The sequence below is a fragment of the Mus musculus genome, chromosome 2 (genome assembly GCF_000001635.26).
Source record: "Mus musculus strain C57BL/6J chromosome 2, GRCm38.p6 C57BL/6J".
Classification (NCBI taxonomy): Eukaryota; Metazoa; Chordata; class Mammalia; order Rodentia; family Muridae; genus Mus; species Mus musculus.
In genome coordinates this window covers 126,801,156-126,825,612 of record NC_000068.7, presented here as the reverse complement: position 1 = coordinate 126,825,612, position 24,457 = coordinate 126,801,156, and the positions used below count along the sequence as shown (strand labels likewise).

The following is a 24,457-nucleotide window of genomic DNA, read 5'->3' as shown; positions in this document are numbered from 1 at the left end:
GCATATATAAATTTGTTATGCACTAAATAGAAACTAAACACATATTTTTAATTTTAGGAAGTATTTAAAGAAGTAAAGATTTTGGACAGCAGTGATGGAAAGAATGAAATGGAGATACATATTAAATCAAAAAAGCTTCCAATCACACGAAAATTTTATGCCTTTTATCATGCACCAATTGTAAAGTTCTGGTTTAACACAGTATGTTTTTAAATTGCTTTTCATGATTTGGTTTGGTGGTGGTGGTTTATTTGTTATTTAGTTCTGGGAGAGAGCATAGTGTTTTTTTAAAAAGTTGCACAGAGAACTTTTAGTCTGAAATACATTGCTTAATAATAATAATAATTTTGGCTTACTTTCATCTGAGCTGCCAGTATCTAGAATAATCAAATTTTAGATCTGATTCAATGTAGTATGTGCCTTTCTAAAAGGTAAAAAATTATTAGCCAGGTGTGAGGGCACATGACTCACAAGACTCAGGAGGCAGAGTCAGGTGAGACCTCTGGAAGTTCAAGGACAGCTTGGTTTATGAGTTTAAGAACAGCCAAAACTACATAATAGTGTCTCTGAAAGTACAAACAAACCAAAACCACAAACAAATAAAAGGTTACAAATTTAAATTAAAAAATAAAATTGTGAGCTGTGCAGAGTAGAATAAAAGTGTGGATGGTGTGCACACGTTTGATCCCATCTTGGGAGGCAGTCAGGACACTGAAATCCAGCCATTTCTTTAGTCATGTGCTCCATTGCTTTCTTGCATTAGCCTTTCTCCTTTTCTGTGGGATTGACAAAAGCAAATCCATAGAAGAATATATTCATATATTGAAATGTTGTTTTTATTCCTTTTTGATACTCTAAAAATATCTAGTTGGCTGTCTTGATGAATGTATCCTCTAGGCAGGAACATACCTGAAGAAACACTTGAAATTAGCCCTCCTTTAAAACATTGGCTTCATCTGACATAGTTTTTGGTTATTTAAAAAAGGGTTTCATGTAGCCAGTCTGGTCCTGAACTTACTATGTAAGTCATGCTGGTCTTGAACTCTTGACCCTCCTGCCACTACCCACGTGTGCTGGGAATAGAAGGCATGTGCCACCATACCTGGCTTAAGAGAATGAATCTTTAGTCCCTTTCCCAGGAAAACAAAGTAATGTTGCGTGTTCCTTTTCATCAGTATTAGACAGTTGCCAAAGTTGACAAGTGGTTATATGTTAGAATGGATATTTGACAGTTTGTTCCTTTAATCCTTGCTTTCTCACTCACACTCACATTTATTACTTTGGGATTGATTTATTAGAGTTCTCAGTCCTAGATGTAGATAATGCAAACCTGTTATCTGCCACCTAAACTCTACCCCACTAATGTAAATAATGAATATTGCCTTCATTTGCATTTTAACTAGCCTACCATAGCTCAAACTAAATTTTGTGTTTACTTTAAATGTCCATAATATATTTTACTTTGTAATTGATTTTATTCGTGTAACTTTTGTTTCTTTTTTTATTAGTTGGCATATTTAGGATTTCTGATGCTTTATACATTTGTAGTTCTTGTAAAAATGGAACAGTTACCTTCAGTTCAAGAATGGATTGTTATCGCTTATATTTTTACCTATGCTATTGAAAAAGTCCGTGAGGTATGTCTATAGTTTTTTTTTTTTTTACCAGTAAGTTATGTGTTATGTGTATGTGATACATAGAAGTATGGAACATGTTTGTTTTTGCTATTCTAAAAACCATGTTTTTTGTTTTGTTTTAAATATTTTTGGTTAAGCTGGGCATGGTAGTACGCACTAATCTTAGCACTTGTGAGGCAGAGGCAGGTGAATCTCTTGAGTTCAAGACCAGCCTAGTTTCCAGAGCAAGTTTCAGGACAGCCGAGGTTAAACTGTCTCAAGAAATCAAAACAAAGAATAGTTATTAATAAATTATGTTCATTTTGCACACTATTACAAATATAATTAGTCTGTAAAAGCAAAGATTTACTCATTACACGTGATCTGACGTTCTTCAGAAATACTAAATATGCATGTAGGTAGTCAAGAAATTGAAAGATAGATGTTTTTCCTCTTTTAAAAAAAATTTTCAATTGTATAACACTCTAATTTTTGAGGGAGAAACTTTTTTTTCTTTAAAGAAATGCTTATTAGTAGTAGACATCTCTAATTCCAGCATTGGAAGGCAGTTTGGGATCATCTGCTATACAGTGGAGATTTGAGACTTGCCTGGGCTGTATGAAATCCTGTTTCAAAAGTAAAAAACAAACTATTTAAGTTTATGTGCATGAGTGTTTTAACTTACTTGTATATCTGTGTACCACGTGTGTACCTGTTGCCCACAAAAACCAGAAAAGGACATCAGATCTCCTAGATGAGTTATGATCTGCCATGTAGGTGCTGGCAGTCAAATTGGGGTCCTCTTGAAGTGTATTCCTAGCAGCTTTTGCATGTACTTATGAGAATGGTATTAATTGTATCTGCCTTTAGTGGAGAGGAAGATTGCCTGAGAGAGAAAAGCAGAAGTAGGCTTCTTTACAATTGGGAAACATTCTTATTTTGTAGCTGTAAATCTATTTCTAAAATGTTAAATTTTAAAAAAATTACTCAGGGTTAGTATAATGTTAGATATATACAGATATTTAAATCATTTACTTTGTACAAATAAGACATCTTTGGAATGTGCTACCAATGTGTTCAGATATTGTTTTAACTTGAAATAAAACCTTTCAAACTTATCAAATAAAATCTCAGGCACTTTGAAAGATTAAAATATAACTAAAATTATCCTGTGAAGTTATAATCAGCTCCTATATGTGATTTAATAGAAGGATTTGATTCAAGGTTTTTTTCTTCTTAAACCTTTAGGTCTTCATGTCTGAAGCTGGGAAAATCAGCCAGAAGATTAAAGTATGGTTTAGTGACTACTTCAATGTCAGTGACACAATTGCCATCATTTCTTTCTTTGTTGGATTTGGACTAAGATTTGGAGCAAAATGGAACTATATTAATGCATATGATAATCATGTTTTTGTGGCTGGAAGATTAATTTACTGTCTTAATATAATATTTTGGTATGTGCGTTTGCTAGACTTTCTAGCCGTAAATCAACAGGCAGGACCTTATGTAATGATGATTGGAAAAATGGTAAGTTGAAATGTCTACTAATATGCATGAATTGCTTCTTAAAATCATAAAATATATTTTTTCATATAGCTTTACCTGGCCCCACAAATTTCTATTGGTTCATATTTATTTGCCTCATACTCTGAACCTATGATTTCTTTCTTTTTTTTTTTTTTTTTTAGGTTTTTTTTTTTTTTGAGACAGGGTTTCTCTGTGTAACCCTGGCTGTCCTGGAACTCACTCTGTAGACCAGGTTGGCCTCGAACTCAGAAATCTGCCTGCCTCTGCCTCCCGAGTGCTGGGATTAAAGGCGTGCACCACCACTCCTGGCTGAACCTATGATTTCTTAAGAATATTTCCTAAGGATATCAGTGTATGTGTTTGTGTGGACTGTGTTTATGGTGTTTTCATGTGTGTGAGGGTGCATATGCACACATGCAGTGGACAGAAGTGGCATTGGATGTCTTCTGTCAACCTTCATCTTATTCCTGTAGACAGGGGCTCTCACACACTAGCCATTTTTACTTGCCTTCTTTCCCTTCCTTTACTCTCTCTTTTGAGTCTTTTCTCTTTTGCCCCCCCCCCCCCATATTTTAGTTTTGAGATAATTTTAGATTCATATGGAGCTGTAAGAAATAATCAAAAGGTTACATTTCCATTCTTATCTTTTAAGCTTTATCTCATATGTTCTTAGACTTTTAGCTGTGGTGTACTCACAAAGGCCTTTGCATGGTGGTACATGTCTCTAGTCCAGCTTCTGTGACGTATGCAGAGTATAGATATGTGAGAATAGGTAGAGGAAAGTCTGCATTTCCATTGCTAGTTGACAAAATATGAGAATTGGCACTTACTGGAGTTAAGTCTTCCAAGTTTGCCCTTGTAACTATAGTTTTGGTTTTGCCTTATATTTGCAAGGCATAGGCTGTATTTTTGAGCCATTGATGTAGTTTATTACAGAGACAATCTCCTTCATAAGGCTTACGCAATGATAGCATTTTTCTTAATGCTATTATTAGCAGTAAATGGAAACTCAAATATTTTACTTATTACCTATTACAACATTAGAAACACTCTTTAGGATAAATTTTGTTGTAGGAATTAAATTCTCTTGTTTCTTAACACATTTCTTTTTCTTTCCTTTTTTAAAAACAGGTGGCCAATATGTTCTACATTGTAGTGATAATGGCTCTTGTATTGCTTAGTTTTGGTGTTCCCAGAAAAGCAATACTTTATCCACATGAAGAACCATCTTGGTCTCTTGCTAAAGATATAGTTTTTCATCCATACTGGATGATTTTTGGTGAAGTTTATGCATATGAAATTGATGGTAAGGATTTATGTTTACAAAATCATCTTTTGGTTATTTTATAAAGTCAGGATTGCATTCTAAAAATACCGCATATTTTCTAGTCAAACTTAAAACCTAAATATCCCCACAATGCATTACCATTAAAAAAAAAAACAAGGATCAAAAAATTGGTGTCTTGAGCATTGTTCAACCGTGTGCATTAGAAGTATGTTCTAATTATCTTAGACAATGTAGATATTTACTAACTCACATAACAAAAACTTCAGTTTGGTTACAAAGCCACTTCAAGGAATGATGGTAATGGTGGTGATTATGGTGATGATAACTTTGCTAATGTGCACACTTTAAAATAGTGACTAAATATTAACTGTAAGTGTATATAAGAATTGTCTCAGGATAGTTTGTATCCCTTCCCTACTCCAACGAATCTGATATTATTCCTTGTAATTATGGTGGATATTAAAACTCTTCCCTTCCTTGTTTGTGTTTGGCTATGCTCTAGCTTCAAAAAGGTTTCAAGCATGAATAATGAATACCAAGAAATTCAAATCTAGGGATTTAAAAAATACATGTTTATTTTCAGTTATGTTTCTATTCATATGTCTGTGTGTGGGTTTGTGCACCTAAGTGCAGGTGCCTGTGGAAGCCAGAAAGAAGCATGGGACCTACCTAAAGCTGGAGTTGCGTGGATGGTTCTAAGCTACCTAAATAAAGTAAATGTGTGCTAAAGTAAATTCAGTTTCTCACTTTTAACCATTTAGCCATCTCTGCAAACCCCAGATTTAGTAATTTTCTATTTAAATTGCATTTTAGTCCTCTTTGTGAATATAAAAAAGTCTGTACCTTCATAGGTTTACTATGAATTTGTCATGTACTTTTAGATTGAGATACTTTTTTTACATAAATGTTACATTTTCCCAGTATCCAGTGATTTTTGTCTACCTCTACCTCAGTCTAACCCTGCCTGCCGTGATCTAACTTATGATACTGGTGCTTGCCTGCAGTACAGGGGTGAGGCAGAACAGAAAGCCCCACAGCCCTCAGTGTCTCTCGGAGGTTTCACAAGGCAGCACTCCCAAGGCTAGCCGCCTCTCAGAGATCCTTTTCTTTTAAATTCTTAAGCAGATTTCCATGTGCTCAAATCTTCAGTTAAGATAAGAAACTTATATATTAAACCTTGTATATAAAACAACCAAATTCTTTTCTCTCTCCCCAAAGTGTGTGCAAATGACTCCACTCTCCCGACAATCTGTGGTCCTGGAACTTGGTTGACTCCATTTCTTCAAGCAGTCTACCTCTTTGTACAGTATATCATTATGGTTAATCTCCTTATCGCATTTTTCAAGTAAGAATTTTATTTACTTAATATATTTTATACATTTCTCATTTTGAATAAGATTCACTTTCTCACTTTAAATTCTCAATTTTAATGGAGTATTATATTATCTTTGAAAAAATACAAATAAGACATGATTTTTTATATCAAAGGAATTTTAAATGTTTGGTTTTGTTATTTTCAGCATAAAAAGTATGTATTAACTAAGTATATGCTCCGTATGTAGCAGATGTGCAGTTTGGTCTTCATGTGGGTCCTGAACAACTGGAGTGGGGACTATCCCAGAATCTGTTGCCTGTCTGTGGGATATGTTCTACCTGGGCTGCCTTGTCTGGCCTCAGTGGGAGAGGATGTTCCTAGCTTCACAGAGACTTGATGTGCCAAGGTGGGGGGGGATACCCAGCGAAGCTCCTACCCACTCAGAGGAGGAGGGTTGGGGTGTGGGAGGGATTATCTAAGGAGGTGATTGGGAGCGGGGCAGTGAGCATGATACAAAGTGAATAAGTAAAAAATAATAATAATTTCAAAAAACAAGAAATAAGTATGTACTCATCTATGTGCATGCCGATGTATGTTAAATGAAGTTAGGAGGTAAGTGTTGGGTGTCCTTGGTGATCATGCTCCACCTTTATCTTAAAATTTATTTTTTATTTTATGTGTTTGGGGTTTTTTTTGCCTGCTTGCATGTTTGTTCTACATTGGTTCAGTATCCATGATGAATATCCATGATGGCCAGAAAAGGGTGTCAGATCCCATGAAACTGAGTTGCAGACTGTTTTGAGCTTCCATGTGGGTGTTGCAAATCAAACTCTATTAATGAGCACCCAGAGCTGTTAACTGCTAAGCCCTCCAATTTATTTTTACGTTTATTTCACTGAACCTGTAGATTATCAGTCTGGATAAGCTGCCTAGCCAGTGAGCCTGTGTGGTCTGCCTATCTCACTGTGCCTCAACATGTAGTTTGCTTATAAAAACAATCTCTTCGAAAACAAACAAAAGGGCTGGTGAAATGAGTTGGTAAGGATACTTATCAACAAATCATGACTTTAGTTTGATTCCCCAGGACCTACATGGTGAAGAGAGTTCTGTTCATAACCTGTACATGACACTTGTAAGGAAGAAAGATATTTTTTACATTTTTAATCTTTATCAGCAAATTTTCCTAGGTTGCTAGGGAATTACAGAAAAACAAAGAACACATGTAATTTTACTTGGTTTTTATGTGACATTCATGTATCATTTTTGTGAATATAGAAATTGTAAGGCTGGAGAGATGGCTCAGCAGTTAAGAGCACTGACTGCTCTTCCAGAGGTCCTGAGCTCAATTCTCAGCAACCACATAGTGGCTCACAACCATCTGTAAATGGGATCCGACACCCTCATCCGGTGTGTCTGAAGACAGCGACAATGTACTCACATATATAACATAAATAAATTTTTTTAAAAAAAGAAAGCAATTGTAGTTCTCAAAATAATCTTACAGTTTTAGTTTTCCTTTTTTCTTTCTTTCTTTTTTTTTTTTTTTTTTTTTTCTGTGTGTCCCTGGCTCTCCTGGCACTAGCCATGTCGACCAGACTGGCCTCAAAGTTACTGACATCCGCTTGCCTCTGCCTGTTGAGCACTTGGGTTAAAGGTGTGTGCTATCACCACCCAGGTGCACTTATCAGTTTTGAATACTATGTCATTCTCCACAATTTAGACCATATTTCAAGCCAATATATTAAAACTGCCCAATTAGATTATAATTTTTTGTTACAAAACATTTTTACAAAATGTTTTATCTCATCTCTAAATTCTCAGAACTGTTGAGAATATGCACTTCCAGGGCTGTCTGGCTTTAAGTCAGAGCAAGGCTCTGTCCCTAGCTTCTTGCTGGCACCAGACTTTTTTCTTTATTCACTTGATAAGTTAGGGTGTCTTTTTTAGTAGCTCAGACTAAAGTTTGAGGTGGTGGTGATGGTTTGTGTGCATGTATGTGCATATATATTGGTCCATGCACACATGTAGAGAAACAGGATAAGAGGTATTTTATTCTCTTGAGGCAGGGTCTCTCACTGAGCCTAAAGCTTGCCATCTCACCTAGATTGGTATCTAGAGAGCTCTTAGGATGCACTCTCTCTGTCCCACAACACTGGGGCTATGTTACATGTGCAACCAGACCTGATTTATACTGTATGCTAAGCATTTAAACTCAGGTTCTCATGCTTGCATAGCAAGTACTCAACCTCCAAGTGATCTCTCTGAGGGTGTGTCTGTGTCTCCAGAGCCTTGGCTGTCCTGGAACTAGCCTATGTATAAACCAAGCTAGACTCGAACTCTCAGAGATAGATCTGCTTCTGTCTCCCAAGTACTAAGGTTAAAGGCATTTGACACCATTCCTGCTGAGGTTGAATTCTTGATCCTCCTGCATTTTATTTTAGCGTTCCAAGTTTTGGAATTACATGCATATGGCATGGCTTTCAGCAAGATTTTCTTTTGTTTTATCCATATACATAAATTTTTTAAAAACTTAAAAGTCATTCTTTTTCCCACTCAGTTTTCTGACGTCTCTTATTATGGTACAAAACAATACTAGCCATTTGGTTGCATTTTTTTCCTAAGATTTATCTTTATTTATATAAGTGCACTGTATCTGTGTTCAGACACACCAGAAGAGGACATCAGATCCCATTACAAATGGTCATGAGCCACCATGTGGTTCCTGGGAATTGAACTCAAGACAGTCAGTGCTCTTAAAAGCTGAACTATCTCTCTAGCCCACCTTGGTTGCATATATTTGTAATTACTTTTTTGTTATTTAAATGAAAGTATCCTTGAGTATATAGTGAAGAATTAAATATGCAGGATATAATTAATGTGCAGAATATAATTGTCTGCTTTTTTTTTTCTTCGTTATTCTAGTAATGTATATTTACAAGTGAAGGCAATTTCCAATATTGTATGGAAGTATCAGCGGTATCATTTTATTATGGCTTATCATGAAAAACCAGTCCTGCCTCCTCCTCTTATCATCCTCAGCCATATAGTTTCACTGTTTTGCTGTGTATGCAAAAGAAGAAAGAAAGATAAGACTTCCGATGGGCCAAGTAAGTGAAATATAGAAAATCTTTTTCTTGATTCTCAATATTATACTGAAAACTAAGTATTGATTTTTTTAATTACTGTGAAAAGTTAAAATTTGCAAAAAATATAAAACAGTTTTTAGATACAAGTTGAGTATCTTCAAATAAGAACTATGAAAACTTGAATGTTGAAAATCAGTCTTTTTCAGAATTAGATCAAGAACATAAAGGATAGCTATGAAATCAAACTGGCCAGAAGAGACGACTAGAATTTAAAAAATAGTAGATTATTACAAATGCTTTAAACATCAAATGTTTAACCAGATACGGAGAGAAAATAAAGGAATCTGTTTAAGTAGTTTGATACATGCCAAGGACCTTTTGGTTGATTAGCACACCTACTGCTACTTTAACATTATTCGACCAAGCCGGGTTCTTGAGTATTTTAAGTATACTAGTCCTCTTACCTGTCCCATGTAACTGTTACATTAGCCATACAGAGACATAGAGTTATGTCTGGATCAGGATCGTGCTGTCCTGCTTAACTAACTATGGGTTACTATGACTAACCCATCCTAGCTATGTGGGGTTTTATACTATAATATTTGATAGTAATATATGACCCCTTCCCACATGCACAAAGTGTGATGTTTCAACCACAGGGGAACTGTGAATGAGAATTGCAGAAAAGAAGCTGTGCCTGCAGAGGCAGGCTGACTGATTAACATGCCAGTCACTGTGCAGAGTGTGGAATGTTGTGGGTTATTTATCTTGGGCTATTCTTAGCCTGCTAAATAACCGTTCCTTGCAGCCATCCCCCACTTCCCATCCTGTGTCAGACTTAACATCCTGATTACAGATAGAACAATTTAATATGTGTTGACTTTAACACCCTAATTTTCTACCAGTCAAAATACTTAAGTCATATCTGAGCCTTATAGCTAAGATGTCTGTTATGTGTATTTGAAAAATGTCTTGATTTATGACTATCTGTTCTGGTACTATGAAATCCTCATGAATTTGCTTTTATGTTTGAACATGGAATTTGGGGTAGTTTAAATCTCTGTTTTGGGGCCATAATTCATATTTGGCTCAGAGTAAACTATTGTTCATTAAACAAAAGCAAAGTAATACGATACATACAAAAGTCCATTTAGATTTAACTTCTTTTGGAGAATGGTACTTACGGGTTATTGTTGTTGGGAAATGGTATCTAAGGGTTTTGATGTTTAAATGGTAATGTAAGCTATATCATTTTACCTGTTCTAGAAGCCATTCTTTTTTTTTTTAAGATTTATTTTTTTTAATTATATGTAAGTACACTGTAACTGTCTTCAGACACTCCAGAAGAGGGAGTCAGATCTCATTACAGATGGTTGTGAGCCACCATGTGGTTGCTGGGATTTGAACTCCGGACCTTCAGAAGAGCAGTCAGGTGCTCTTACCCACTAAGCCATCTCACCAGCCCTCTAGAAGCCATTCTTAACATTCTGTTAAAAAAAAAAAAAAAAAAAAAAAAAAAGAGTGCATCTTTATACTACTTAGGGGTAAATCACCATGTCAGTTGTACTTAAATTATCCATGGTTTTCTTTCTCTGATAAGATATGTGACAAGAGAGCTGAGAGAAATAGAAAAGGGCTATAGTAAGAAAAGTGGAATTAAAAAAATATGTAAAACTTGGTGGGCATGGTGGTACTAGTCTGTCACCCCAGCTTTGGGAGGCAGAAACAAAGAGGTGTCCATGAGTTCCAGGCTAGTTTGGTCTGCATAGTGAGCTAGGACAGCCAGGCTTTGTAGAAAGACCCTGTCTATTGGATGGATGGATGGATGGATGGATGGATAAGCTGTGTAGAGGGCCCCTGTTCAAATAGATAAATAAAAAGGCAACCGTGAAGTCTGAAAACCTGGTAGAGGTAGCCTTTTATGTTTTGTGTTCTAATTTCTTTCTGGGCTTCTCCTTAGAACTTTTCTTAACAGAAGAAGATCAAAAGAAACTCCATGATTTTGAAGAGCAGTGTGTTGAGATGTACTTTGATGAGAAAGATGACAAATTCAATTCTGGGAGTGAAGAGAGAATCCGGGTCACTTTTGAAAGGTTTGTATGCTCTTTAATTATTTTTGACTGTATGTCAGAATGAATCCTGTTAGTTGATACATGTTCGCTGTTCAGTTTATTTTAAGAAGTAAGAAGTTTCATATTTACACCTTGAGAAAACAGGTCTACTACATTTAAACCCAGTAGATACATTTTATTTTAATTTTCATAAATATATTTTTAAACTTTATTTTTATTTTACATGAATGGGTACTTTGCCTACTGGTTTGTGTGTGTGTGTGTGTGTGTGTGTGTGTGCACATGCACATACATACATCTTTCTCTTGGAGGTCAGAAGAAGGCATTGGATCCCCTGGAACTCTGGAACTGTTGTTACAGACAATTGTGAGCCACCATGAGCATGGTGTATGAAAGACCAGCAAGTGCTCTTAAGCACTCAGCCACTGTTTAACCCATTTTATTCTTAGTGGTGCTGAGGGTCAATTCCAGGCCTCACTCTTGGTTAAGAAGTGTACCTCTGAGTCTGGTACTTAGCATTAGTGCTCTTAATTTTTTGACTGTAGTTGCAAAGGAGAGAAGAGTTGGAGTTCTTAATTATTTGAGAAGAGAAAATAAAACTGTCATGACTATTTTAAAGCTTTTATTTCCTCACAATTTTTTTATTTCATAGTATAAGCATATGGTGTTTGTGTATGACACTGATGGTGGGCCTTTGTATATGCAGGTGTATATAGATTTTGTGAATAGACTCAATAGCTTATGAAACAAAGTTTGTTTTTAAATTTTGTGTTTTAAGCCAGGTAGTGGTGGTGCACACCTTTAATCCCATCATTCAGAGACAGAGCTAGGCGGATCTCTTGAGTTCCATAAATGAGGCCTTCCGAGTCTAGAGTGCAAGTTCCAGGACAGCCAGAGAGACCCTGTCTCCAACACAAAACCCTTTGTGTTTTAATTATGATAGCATTGCCACTGCACCCTTCTGAAATGCAAGGTGTGATTTATACAAATTCATAACCATACTTTATTTTTGCAATGTATTTGTTAAAAAGTAAGATTTCTCTTACTCCATTATCATCCATTTAGACTATAAAATATAATCTATTTATAAAAAATTGTTGTACCTGTGTATGGATGATGTGAGGCTCATATGCCTTGGTGCAAGTGTACACATTAGAGCACAACCTTGCAGAGATGTTCTTTCCTTATGCACTTATGTGGATTCCTAAGCTCTCAAACTCTGCTCTCCACTGAGCCAATCTCCTTGTCCCATCTACATTAATTTTAACATCTGTAAAATGCCCTTTTTATCCCCCTACAGAGTGGAGCAGATGAGCATTCAGATTAAAGAAGTTGGAGATCGTGTCAACTACATAAAAAGATCATTACAGTCTTTAGATTCTCAAATTGGTCATCTGCAAGATCTCTCAGCCCTAACAGTAGATACATTGAAAACACTTACAGCCCAGAAAGCTTCAGAAGCTAGTAAAGTGCACAATGAGATCACACGAGAATTGAGTATTTCCAAACACTTGGCTCAGAATCTTATTGATGATGTTCCTGTAAGACCTTTGTGGAAGAAACCTAGTGCTGTAAACACACTGAGTTCCTCTCTTCCTCAAGGTGATCGGGAAAGTAATAATCCTTTTCTTTGTAATATTTTTATGAAAGATGAAAAAGACCCCCAATATAATCTGTTTGGACAAGATTTGCCCGTGATACCCCAGAGAAAAGAATTCAACATTCCAGAGGCTGGTTCCTCCTGTGGTGCCTTATTCCCAAGTGCTGTTTCTCCCCCAGAATTACGACAGAGACGACATGGGGTAGAAATGTTAAAAATATTTAATAAAAATCAAAAATTAGGCAGTTCACCTAATAGTTCACCACATATGTCCTCCCCACCAACCAAATTTTCTGTGAGTACCCCATCCCAGCCAAGTTGCAAAAGTCACTTGGAATCCACAACCAAAGATCAAGAACCCATTTTCTATAAAGCTGCAGAAGGGGATAACATAGAATTTGGAGCATTTGTGGGTAAGTGTGGCAAACTCTTACTGCATAATAGTGTTGCTTTTCATGTCAGAAATACTACCTTAGAAAAGTAATTAGCTAACTAATAAAAATGGAGTATATAGTCAGGATCAGAAATATTAAAAAATCAATTGAATTGGGCTGAAGAAGTATATTGCTAGGTACGTGCTTGGTGCCATTAACTATTTAGACTCTGTCTTTTGAATTTAAACATGTCTTTAATTGGGTTTGTCAGTTATTGGAGGGATCTGACTGAAAGTAGAGGGCTCTTGGGAGGTTAGAAGCTGACACCAGTATGAATAGTGTATGACTTCATATACAAGCCAGGAAAGTGTTGAAAGTGAAAGGTGCACTGCAAATCATTATGTTAGGACTTACATGGGCAGCACACTCATTCATTACTTAACAGTGATGCACTAGGCAGCATGATCATATGAATAACTTTAATAAAACAGAAAAGAAGTGGTTTGCCTAATAGCAAATTTTATTTCCCTACCAATCAAACATATTTATGATTTATGTATTTATTTATGATCTACTCAATTATGGATCTACAGATGAAAGCGTGGCTTTTTAAAAAAATATTTTTATGCACATGAGTTTTTGCCTGTATATATGTCTGTGCACGATGAGTGTACCTGTTGCCCGTGGATGTATAGGGTCTCTTGAAAGTCGAGATATGGATGAGTAAGTTGTAAGCCACCATGTGGGTGCTGGGAACTGAACCTGGATCCTTTTCAAGATGAACAAGTACTCTTAACCACTGAGATATCTCTCCAGCTCCCTTTCCTACTTTTATCAGCTATCTTGCACACTACAGAATCAGCACAAAGGAGGTACCTCTATATTCTCTCCACCTTTTACACAATGTTCCCTGAGCATTGGCTAATGGGAGCGTCTCATTTAAGGGTTAGTATCCCAGTCACTTGTTCTCAGTATCTTAACCAATTTTGTGTCTCTGCACTGCCTGCTGCATAACGAAGCATCCTGTACCGTGGTTGAGAGCAACCCAAGACTGTCAGTACAAACATACATCTAGAAGGTAGCTTGATTCATCATCAGTTACCAAAGCAATAGTATTGTAAGGTCTACCTTATGGTCAATGACCTTCCCGGACATGGATTTATAATATCGGGCATTGATTGATACTTTGTATAGCAGGCCTCAGATCCATTAGAAAGCAATTTACTCCACAGCAGTAATGCCACCATTAGAGCAGAGAAAACTGGCACAAAAGAAAATCTTGTCATTGTAATTGCTTAAGTAATGGCAAAATACGCTCTTTTGGCAGTAATCCTAAATTAATAACATTTGTGAAAATTATTTGGCCAGGGAACTGATAAAGAACTAGACTATAATGAAATAAATAAATTGTGTGTGTGAAGAGAGTGTATAAAGGGTGGCTGGACAAGTCCCTGAAAAGCTTTGTTATGCTAGGAAGAAGCGTTGGAACTACACTGATTTTTATGCTTAGGGTGTTTTATTTAGATATTTTTGTTTTGGTTTTTTGTTTGGTTTTTGGAGGCAGGGTCTTGCTACATAGCCCAAGTTGTCCTTGAACTTAGAATTCTCCTACCTCAGCTTCTCCAGTCCTGGCATTTATTGTAAGCATAGTTTAATCATAGTGAGCAGATTGTCTTGCATTAAATAGTAGTATAGACCTAAGCATATTTAAATGCTGACCATATGCCACATAGAAGAGAATAGACAACTGAAGAGCAGTATCCTAGGACTAGCTGGGTTCTGTGATTTGGGAGCATGTAGTGTTCTAAACATCTCCTGGTAGATAAGAGTATTAAAGTATTTAAAGAAGTTTCTGGAATAACCCGCTCATATTCATACTATTCTAAAAGGTGCCTGGGGCCTTTTGCCTTTTCATGTCTAGCTTCTCCTGTCTTTAACTGTCTTTTTAGCTTTCCCACCCTACAGATTTACCAAGTTGTGGACATTGTAATGATTAGCTGGAGAACATGTTAATAAGACTGTGTAGAGTATCCATATTAAGGCCAACCTGGCATGCTATCTAGGTATCAAACATACTTATGTTTATTGTTAGCGTATCTGGAAAACTGAATAACATTTCCAAGTTTTTCTTAAGCTTGTTTGGTCCTTCCTCCACTTTACAAGTGTTGGGATTGCAGGTGTACACCAGCTCAGTCTATTTATACTTCATTATTAAGAGTAAAAATGTTCCCTTTCAATTCCAAGGTTTACTTGTGTGGGGTTCTCAACAGGAGATCTTCGTTGTTTGGTGTTGGATATTTTCCTGGTAGCTCTCTTCAGTATGACTATTATAAATGAATGAATGAATGAATGAATGAATGAATGAATGAATGAAACATTTGCAGAGCCTGAAAGTTACTTGAATCATTTGTTTCTAAGATTGTACTTCAGTTAGTAGGAAAGAAAAAGTTTTCATTGCAACCTTTTTTTTTTTTTTTTTTTTTTTTTCTTTTTCCCCTGTTAAGGACACAGAGATAGTATGGACTTACAGAGGTTTAAAGAAACATCAAACAAAATAAGAGAACTGTTATCTGTAAGTAGGCACTTATAACAATACAATTAAATGTAATTTCACTTTTATGTTCATTTCTTCTAAATAAAATTAAACTTTTATTTTCAATAAAAATTAGCTGAGATTGTCATCAGTAGTATTACCCTAGATATTTGAAATGGTTATGTTTGAAAGGGGAGAAACATGAAAAAGTTTAAAGTAGCTTGCATTTTTGTTAAATAAAATATTTAACATTTTCCTTTTTAGAAAATGCTTTTCTTTGTTTCTCCCCCCCCACCCCCCACCACCCACCCCCGAGACAGGGTTTCTCTGTGTAGACAGAGTTCCTGGCTGACCTGGAACTCACTTTGTATACCAGGCTGGCCTCGAACTCAGAAATCCACCTGCCTCTCTCTCCCAAGTGCTGGGATTAAAGGCGTGCGCCACCACGCCCGGCTCTGTTTCCTTTTTTTATGGAGTAATTACTGATCTTAAATTTTCTTTCAGGATTCAAAGTTCATTAGAACATGATCCTAGCTCTCAAAGAACTTAGAATCTAGAAGTTAAAAGCTATATATAAAATTTACCCATGTAGACTATTAAATAAATTCTTACAAATGTTTAATGAGTATATGGAATGATTGGCAAAAAATAAATAAGTATTTCTTGCCTGGAAATTAGTTTTTATTTCTGTTGCTGTCATAAGTTACCTGTAGCCCCCCATCTCCTTAAGAACAGTGATGTAGCTGCTACATCATGAGTGCCTTGAACTACTTTAACTATCTGTCCCTCGAATTTACATTTTAGGAATGACCAAAAGACCAAAAAACAGTGGTGAAACAAGATTTTTTTTTTCTAAATATATAGCCAAGAATATAATAACTGAGAAACTTGAGTCATCCCTCCCCATATGAGCCAAATTAACTGTTTCATTGCTATCAGGCACTTTATATACTACCCTGCATGTAAAAGTCAGGCTCAGGTGCAGTTTAATATTGATGGTAACATTTGTATCTATAATGACATGTATTCCCATTAAAGCATTGTACTGAAGGCCGGACAGTGGTGGAGCACGCCTTTAATCCCAGCACTTGGGAAGCAGAGGCAGGCGGATTTCTGAGTTTGAGGCCAGCCTGGTCTACGGTGAGTTCCAGGACAGCCAGGGATACACAGAGAAGCCCTGTCCCAAAAAAAAAAAAAAAAAAAAAACCACCCAGCATTGTGCTAAAATGATTAACATAATATCTAGTAAGTAGATATTGTAAATTAGAAATTTAATTGGTGAATATCTGCAAATTGGGAAGCAATGGTTTTGTGTTTTTTCCCTATTTACCTGAAAGTTTGAAAATAGTTGTATGTGCATCTTCAAAGAGAAACAACAGGATGATTTATAAAAACATCATGGTGCATTCAGAGGTCCCTGAATATCCAGCATCATCTCGTTAGTGTGTGTGGGAGTCAGAAACTCAGCTTACATTTACATAATCTTTTAGATGAAGGAAATCAATGTAAGTCTAGTGGACCAATCAGAGACTAAGACCATTCTTTGCTCACTGTTTCTTCTTATTTACCTCTTTTAAATCTTTTGGTAATTTTGAGAATCTCATTAAGTCTATACTTGGATACTTGGGATTTTCTCTCTATCTCTTTCTTTCTTTCTTTCTCTCTTTCTTTCTCTCTTTCTTTCTCTCTCTCTCTCTCTCTCTCTCTCTCTCTCTCTCTCTTTCTTTCTTTCTTTCTTTCTTTCTTTCTTTCTTTCTTTCTTTTTTGGTTTTTGTTTTTGTTTTGTTTTTCCAAGACAGGGTTTCTCTGTGTAGCCCTGGCTGTCCTAGAACTCACTCTGTAGACTAGGCTGGCCTCGAAATCAGAAATCCACCTGCCTCTGCCTCTGCCTCCCAAATGCTGAGATTAAAGGTGTGGGCCATAACTGCCCAGCTTTGGGCTAGTTTCTAAGTCCTTATCTGCCTTGCCTCCCAAGAACTGGGAATGCAGGCATTCCTGTCACATTCACCAAAGTAATTATTAGGCCAAAAAGGCAGCAAGCCTCTTAAATGTATGAATAATGCAAAACAATAAGGAACCTTTCAAAGGGATTAAAATGCTCTACCAGAACAGATTTAAAGGTTTTTAAAAATTATTTATTTATTTATTTATTTATGTAATGTAATGTAATGTATAGGGCTACACCATTATTCTCTTCAGACACACCAGAAGAGGGCACCAGATTCTGTTACACATGGTTGTGAGCCACCAGGTGATTTCTGGGAATTGAACTGAGGACCTCTGGAAGATCAGTCAGTGCTCTTAACCACTGAGCTTTCCAGCCCCAGATTTAAAATTTTAAGATTTATTTATTTTATGTATATGAATACTGTAGCTGTCTTCAGCCACACCAGAAGAGAGCATCAGATCCCATTAAGGATGATTGCTGGAAATTGAACTCAGGACCTCTGCAAGAGCAGTCAGTGCTCTTAAACCACTGAGCCATCTCTCCAGTACCAGAACATATTTAAAGAGAAGTTAAGGTTTAACAAACAATTCCTATTGAATAGTATGCAGTAAGCCACAGTGGCACTACTTCTCCTTTATCAAGTAATAATAGTTTTGGTTTCAATTTTTCCCCACTTTTCTATATTTTCCCAAACATCTTGAGAATTTATATTAATGTAAAAAGGATTCATTCAGATGAGTAGGTAGTTTCAAGTAGTTTGTGAGTTTCGCACTGAAGTAACCAGATCTGTTATATATCTTTTAATGATCAAGTAGAATAAAGTATATTGAATTCATTTCCTTTTAAAATTTATATGCATGTACAATCTATACAGAATGATACTCCTGAAAACACTCTGAAACATGTGGGTGCTGCTGGATATAGTGAATGTTGTAAGACTTCTACTTCTCTTCACTCGGTGCAAGGTGAGTGTTTTGACCTTACTATGAATTCTGTTAGCAAACATACAAAGCTTTAAGTATATGTTTGCTAAGCACTTTATTAATAGTGTGTAATTTACTACAGTGCATGTTAACAGCGTGTTCAAGCCTAAATATATCGTTTTAATAGCTGCAGAAAAGGCATTTGATAAAATTGAACCATCTGTTCATGAATGAATCTTACTTAGTAATGTATGGAGTTCTTTAATTACAATAAAAGTTATCTGTAAAAACTTAACACAAGCTGGGCGTGGTGGCGCACGCCTTTAATCCCAGCTCTCGGGAGGCAGAGGCAGACGGGTCTCTGAGTTCGAGGCCAGCCTGGTCTACAAAGTGAGTTCCAGGACAGCCAGGGCTATACAGAGAAACCCTGTCTCGAAAAAAAAAAAAAGGGAAAAAAAAAAAAACCTTAAATCAAGATATATTGAGAACTAAGATGAGAAATAAGACAGAAGTTGTATCTGTTTGTACTTTATATTCTAGTCCTGGAAATAAGGCCAGTAAAGATAGGAGTAGTTGTCAAGGAAAAGGTGAGACTGTCAGATAGTTTTGATTTTTTGAGACAGGTTTCTCTGTGTAGCCCTGGCTGTCCTGGAACTCACTCTGTAGACCAGGCTGGCCTCAAACTCAGAAATCAGCCTGCCTCTGCCTCCCAAGTGCTGGGATTAAAGGCGTGTGCCACCACGCCTGGCTTGTCAAAAAGTATTTTAGATAATATGTGTTTTATTTCTAAAAGTAACACAATTATTATTGCCCAATCCTCATTTCAGTTTTAGGTCATATCTCTTAGTTTGTTGTTTGTTTGTTTGTTTGTTTGTTTGTTTGTTTGTGAGACAAGGCCTTCCAATATAGCCCTGGCTGTCCCAGGACTCATCATAGATCTAGATCAGGCTAACCTCAAACTTACAACCTGTGTCTCCAGAAAGCTGAAATTAAAGGTGTGTCCACTATGCCTGGCTCTTAGCTTTCTTAACTCAATGAAATCTGAACTCTTTTCCCACTGCTTCCGGATTGAACACATAACACACAAGTTTGTACACCTTCACCTTCTCCTGCCAGTGCAGTAATGTCACAAGTTTAGTTAAATCAGCATCCTAAATTCTCTATTTGACTAAATATTCTTTCGTTTTCAAATTATTGAGAAGGTTTTGCCCAGCATTTTGTAATATATTTTAACCTACTATTTTTTACTTTATTTTTGTTTTTTGTTTTTTTAAGATAGGGTTTTATTATGGCCCTTGACTTCAATGCACTCACTCTGCCTAACCCTCTTTAGTACTGAAATTGAAGGTGTGCACCACCGTAGCTGACTTTACATTGTACACTTGGTGTCGAACTTTTTCAGAGACTTTTAATTTCTTGACATTGCCAAAAATACTTTCCATTTTAAAGTTCACTTGGGATTTTTTTTTTAAAGCCTGTGACAACAGGATATTATCTTAAATCAAGAATAGAGGTAACAGTATGACACTCATTATTATCATCAGAGTAAAAGACAAGGTGCGATGGCTGAGCAATGAAGGGCTGCTCTTAAGAGGATCCAGGTTTGATTCCCAGAACCCACACGGAGGCTTACAGTCATGTAATTCCACACTAGAGAATCTAAATTAATTTAAAATCTTTAATGATAATAAGATGACAGACAGTCAGATGGATCTATGTAAGCTGGAGGTTCTACATATCAGGTTCCAGGCTAACCAGGGCGACAAAGTAGGACCCTGTATAAAATGATAATGATGGTGGTGATGGTGGTGGTGATTGAAAGGAGGAGGAAGAAAAGACAAAGGGGGAGGAGGAGGGAAATCCTCATCATCATCCTATGTCCTTTCATGGAGCATCTCCAAGCTTAAAGTTATCAAAATAAAACCTAGACAAGTCTTGTACAGGGTCAGAAACTATAGTTAGAGCTACTCAAGTGACAGAGGTGGAAAGGTCATCTTTAAGATGGAGACAACCTGGTCATCATACTATGATGTTTTTAAATTATGTTTTGTTTCTTTCTTGGTTTTTACAATAAATTGAATGATTAAGATAAGTTTATAGCTTGAAGGATTTATAGGCCACTTATAACTCTTGAGTTTAGCTTTACTGGAGAGAAGAAATCTTATGAAGGTTATATTCTACCTAGGAACACTTAATTAGTGAATACTTTAGTTATTCAACTATGTCTTTTTAATTTTTTGTAGCAGAAAGCTGTAGTAGAAGAGCGTCGACGGAAGACTCTCCAGAAGTCGATTCTAAAGCAGCTTTGTTACCGGTTTGTACATTTCTTCTTTTGGGGGGTGGGGGGAGGGTTGGTTTTTTTGAGACAGGGTTTCTCTGTGTAGTCCTGGCTGTCCTGGAACTCACTCTGTAGACCAGGCTGGCCTCAAACTCAGAAATCCGCCTGCCTCTGCCTCCCGAGTGCTGGGATCACCACTGCCTGGCTGTTTGTACATTTCAATACACTTACTGATGAATAGCTAAAGTGATCGTTAATATTTGATGGGGATAGATCAAGCTCTTCTTAGAAAACTGACCTCGGGCTGGAGAAATGGCTCAGTGGGTAAGAGCACTGACTGCTCTTCCAAAGGTTCTGAGTTCAAACCCCACCAACCACATGGTGGCTCACAACCACCTGTGATGAGAATTGACGCCCTCTTCTGATGTGTCTGAAGACAGCTATAGTGTACTTATGTATAATAGTAAATAAATCTTTTTAAAAAAAAAAAAAAGAAAGAAAGAAAGAAAAGAAAAAAGAAAACTGACCTCAGTACATGGTGGCAGTTAGACAAAACTCACCTCCTGCAGTAAATAGTCAGAAGTGAATTGAAGCTAATTATATTAATTCATTCCAAGCCGCCTGTGTTAATGTTTTATTTTCATAAACTTCTTAAAACCAGATGGACAACCAAGACAGATAGCTCAGGTGAAAGCAGGTAAGTATCTAGAAAACAGCATTCATACGATACACTCAATAGAACAGTAACATAGTCAGTTGTTTTACTAAAGCACTGCATCTTTGATATTCATCTACAGTCCCAGAACTATAATCTCAATAATCCATAGGTTGAGGCAGAAGATCTCAAACTTGAAACCAGCCTGGATTAGATAGTGAGATCATGTCTTAAAAAGCAAAGCAAAAACACATATTATTTTTTTAAACGTTAGGAAAAGGAATTGTTAGTAGAATTTCTCAGTGACACATCCGGCTCTCTAGGAATCTACTGTGAATTTGAATTGTACAGTATTGCACTAAAGTCTTTTTTTTTTCTGAGACTCCAACCTTTAGTACTTAAAAATAGAATAACTGATTATAAATAATAAATTGTATCTAAAGTGATTAAAATAAAACATTAGATAAGAAAAAAAACTATTCAAAAAATATTAGAAATTTGAAAAATACATAGAAAAATAAGAAAAATACCAAGCTTGGTAACACATCTTTAATCTCAGCACTTGCAAATCAGAGGCTGGTGGATCACTGGGGGTTCAAGGTCAACCTGGTCTACGAAGCAAGTTCCAGAACAGCCAGGGTTGTACCATTAGACCCTGTCTCACAAAACCAAAAAGATCATACAAGTATTCCATGGGTGTAGAGCACATGCCTGTAATCCTAGACCCTGGGGACAGAGAAAAGCGGAGGGAGCCTATTTAAGGCCAGCCTTGCTACATAGCAGATTTCAGATCAACCTGGCTACACAGTAATAATTTGCCAAGCACGGGTGAGGCAATCTACAGAGAATTACTAAGTTGAGCCAGAATCCAACACAGATGAAAGTACATCTTGATAGAAAAGAAAAGAGACAAAGGCAGTCATCTGATTGACTGTAGGAGAGTCAAGAATTTGAAGAAATGCAAACAAGTTGGGATTTTCTAAATTGATGAAGTATATGAAAATTTAAATTTAGAAAATGTGAATCCCAGTCTAGGGAAGTTAAATATGTCTAGAAACATGACTACTAAGTTTGCTTAAGAGAAATCACATGAATTAGTGTATGAAATGGCTGCAATATCTTTCTTTTGGTTTTGTTTTTGTTTTTTTCAAGACAGGGTTTCTCTGTGTAGCCCAGGCTGTCCTGGAATTCACTCTGTAGACCAGGCTGGCCTCGAACTCAGAAATCCACCTGCCTCTGCCTCCCGAGTCCTGGGATTAAAGGCGTCCACCACCACGCCCTGCTTGGCTGCAGCATCTTAATGCTTGTCTTTTCAACACTTTTTTTGTATTTGGTGTGACTTTAATGTTTCTGCTTATATTTTGGTATTCTTTTTGCAAGAAGCACAAATTACTTGTATAATCAGAGACATGCTGGGAGACTAATAATATCATCTTAAAGAATCTGAAGAACTAGAAATTCTGGAGGCTGGGGAGATGGGTCATTTAGGTAAAGTCCTGATGCAAGCCTCAGGACCTGGGTTCGGATCACCAGTCCCCATAGAAAAGATAGAGGAAGACACCCACATGGGTGCTCAGAAAGACACACACACACTACTGTAGAAAATAACATTTCTGAATTTGCTTATTCCCCTTCATGGAACTATGAAACAAGGACTTTATATTAAGTTCTCATATTAAGAAACAAATGTTAAATAGTTATTGATTCTATAGAAATGCTTTATCTATATTTGTTTTTCTGTTTTTGTGTTTTGTTTTGTTTTGTCTTTTGACTAAAGGATTGGTTACGAGATAGACCATCAAACAGAGAAATGTAAGTATTTTCTTAATGACCTGAAAAGTATCTGAGTTAATGAATACTGTCTTTGTTCTTTTCTGTCTTTCCTCTTTAATAATCTTTTTAAGATAGTTGTTATAGCATTTCTCATCTTTACAGACATGAAATTGGAGGATCTTTACTATAATCTTCCTATATAGTTACACAGATTTTTCTTATTCAGTTTTCTCTTAACTAATTTTGGTGACAGACCTATGTGGTGTCTTATATTTGTACTTGGTTAGTATTAATATATTTATCAATCATTCTAACTGAACATTATACTGCGTGTGGAAAATATCTTGATTTGAGTAGTAGTAATACACAGAATATTTTAGAAAGCTTGGATACTGAGTTTATCTAACAAATACAGAACCAGAAGAGTAAGCAAAAGCAGACTGATAGCAATTGTCCTTGATAAGTACAGCTGGAGAGGAATGGCTAGTTTCAGGAAATATGTATCTCAGTGTCTCCCCTTTGTGAGTCTGAAGAAGTATGAACATAGGAGGAAATAAGCAGTGTTGACATAAGTAGGCAGCTCTGTTTTCGAGTTCCATCTCTAATGCCGTTTGTAAGAGTTAAAACCAAAGCCTTAGGAGATAGACACAGAATACAAGTTAATTTCTTTTTTTCTTTTTTGGTGCTGAGGGTTGAATCAAATACAGAGAAAAGAGTGTCCTACCAGCATCAAGAAAGGGGATAGTGCTGGATCAATGCTCCTTACAAGAAATCCTTTCCCTTACTAAAGTGAAGAGAACTTTTGGGGCCAGTTGGATTGTGGGAATCGGGAAGAGACCTTGGTGGCTCTGTATTTCCAGAGTCCTCTTGGTTCTAGTTCGTGCTGTCTCAAATGAGGCTCAAAGCTGTGTATTGGGAGGACTCAGCCTGGAGTTCATCTTGGTCACACCCCACTCGCTTTTTCATTATACCTGTCTCATTTGCAGAGGGATCCTTAAGATTCAAAGAACTTCCATTTGGAACCAAGACTTGTTATAAATGAATGGATTGCATATTGGAAATTGAATCTCGCAATATGATGATGCTTCAGTCCTTTTCCAATCAGTGTGTTGGAATCTTCTAGAATCATATAAAAAAATTTCCTAGCATTGTCACAGTACTGGAATGAGTCTTTATAAATACTAAGTATGAAATAAAATATTATTAAGATCTAGTTGCCATCAATTTAGCACCAAAATAATGATATATACGTAGCCATATAGTGGAGGTACAAGTTGTTGGTAACATGGATACATGTAAATATATTCGTGTCTGTATATGCAGTAGGGGACTGGCAAGTATTCAGACAGATTTGAACATCTGTATTCCTTTAATTACATTTCATTAGATAATTATTATAATCTTAAAAATTACAAGTTAAATTATAGTCAAATCTAAAGTTATTACACAACTTACATTATTTTTATATT

At 36.3% G+C, this 24,457-nt stretch overlaps 1 protein-coding gene across 5 annotated transcripts in view; it reads left to right on the top strand.

Annotated features, from left to right (window-relative positions):
- Positions 1 to 24,457, top strand: part of Trpm7 (transient receptor potential cation channel, subfamily M, member 7) — an 84,704-nt gene that overhangs the window by 50,649 nt on the left and 9,598 nt on the right. For 3 of the 5 annotated variants that reach the window (XR_001783159.2, NM_021450.2, XM_017319154.2), the window contains exons 19-30: positions 58 to 201; positions 1,509 to 1,637; positions 2,865 to 3,143; positions 4,275 to 4,449; positions 5,650 to 5,776; positions 8,669 to 8,853; positions 10,793 to 10,925; positions 12,205 to 12,917; positions 15,383 to 15,450; positions 18,234 to 18,324; positions 20,526 to 20,596; positions 22,993 to 23,027. Coding sequence is in view for 3 of the 5 variants with exons in the window: in NM_021450.2 (NP_067425.2) it covers positions 58 to 201; positions 1,509 to 1,637; positions 2,865 to 3,143; positions 4,275 to 4,449; positions 5,650 to 5,776; positions 8,669 to 8,853; positions 10,793 to 10,925; positions 12,205 to 12,917; positions 15,383 to 15,450; positions 18,234 to 18,324; positions 20,526 to 20,596; positions 22,993 to 23,027 (2,150 nt within the window). In the remaining 2 variants the exon portion in view is untranslated. The remainder of the gene's footprint in view (positions 1 to 57; positions 202 to 1,508; positions 1,638 to 2,864; positions 3,144 to 4,274; positions 4,450 to 5,649; positions 5,777 to 8,668; positions 8,854 to 10,792; positions 10,926 to 12,204; positions 12,918 to 15,382; positions 15,451 to 18,233; positions 18,325 to 20,525; positions 20,597 to 22,992; positions 23,028 to 24,457) is intronic. The other 2 variants (XR_001783160.2, NM_001164325.1) reach the window with 1 other exon arrangement.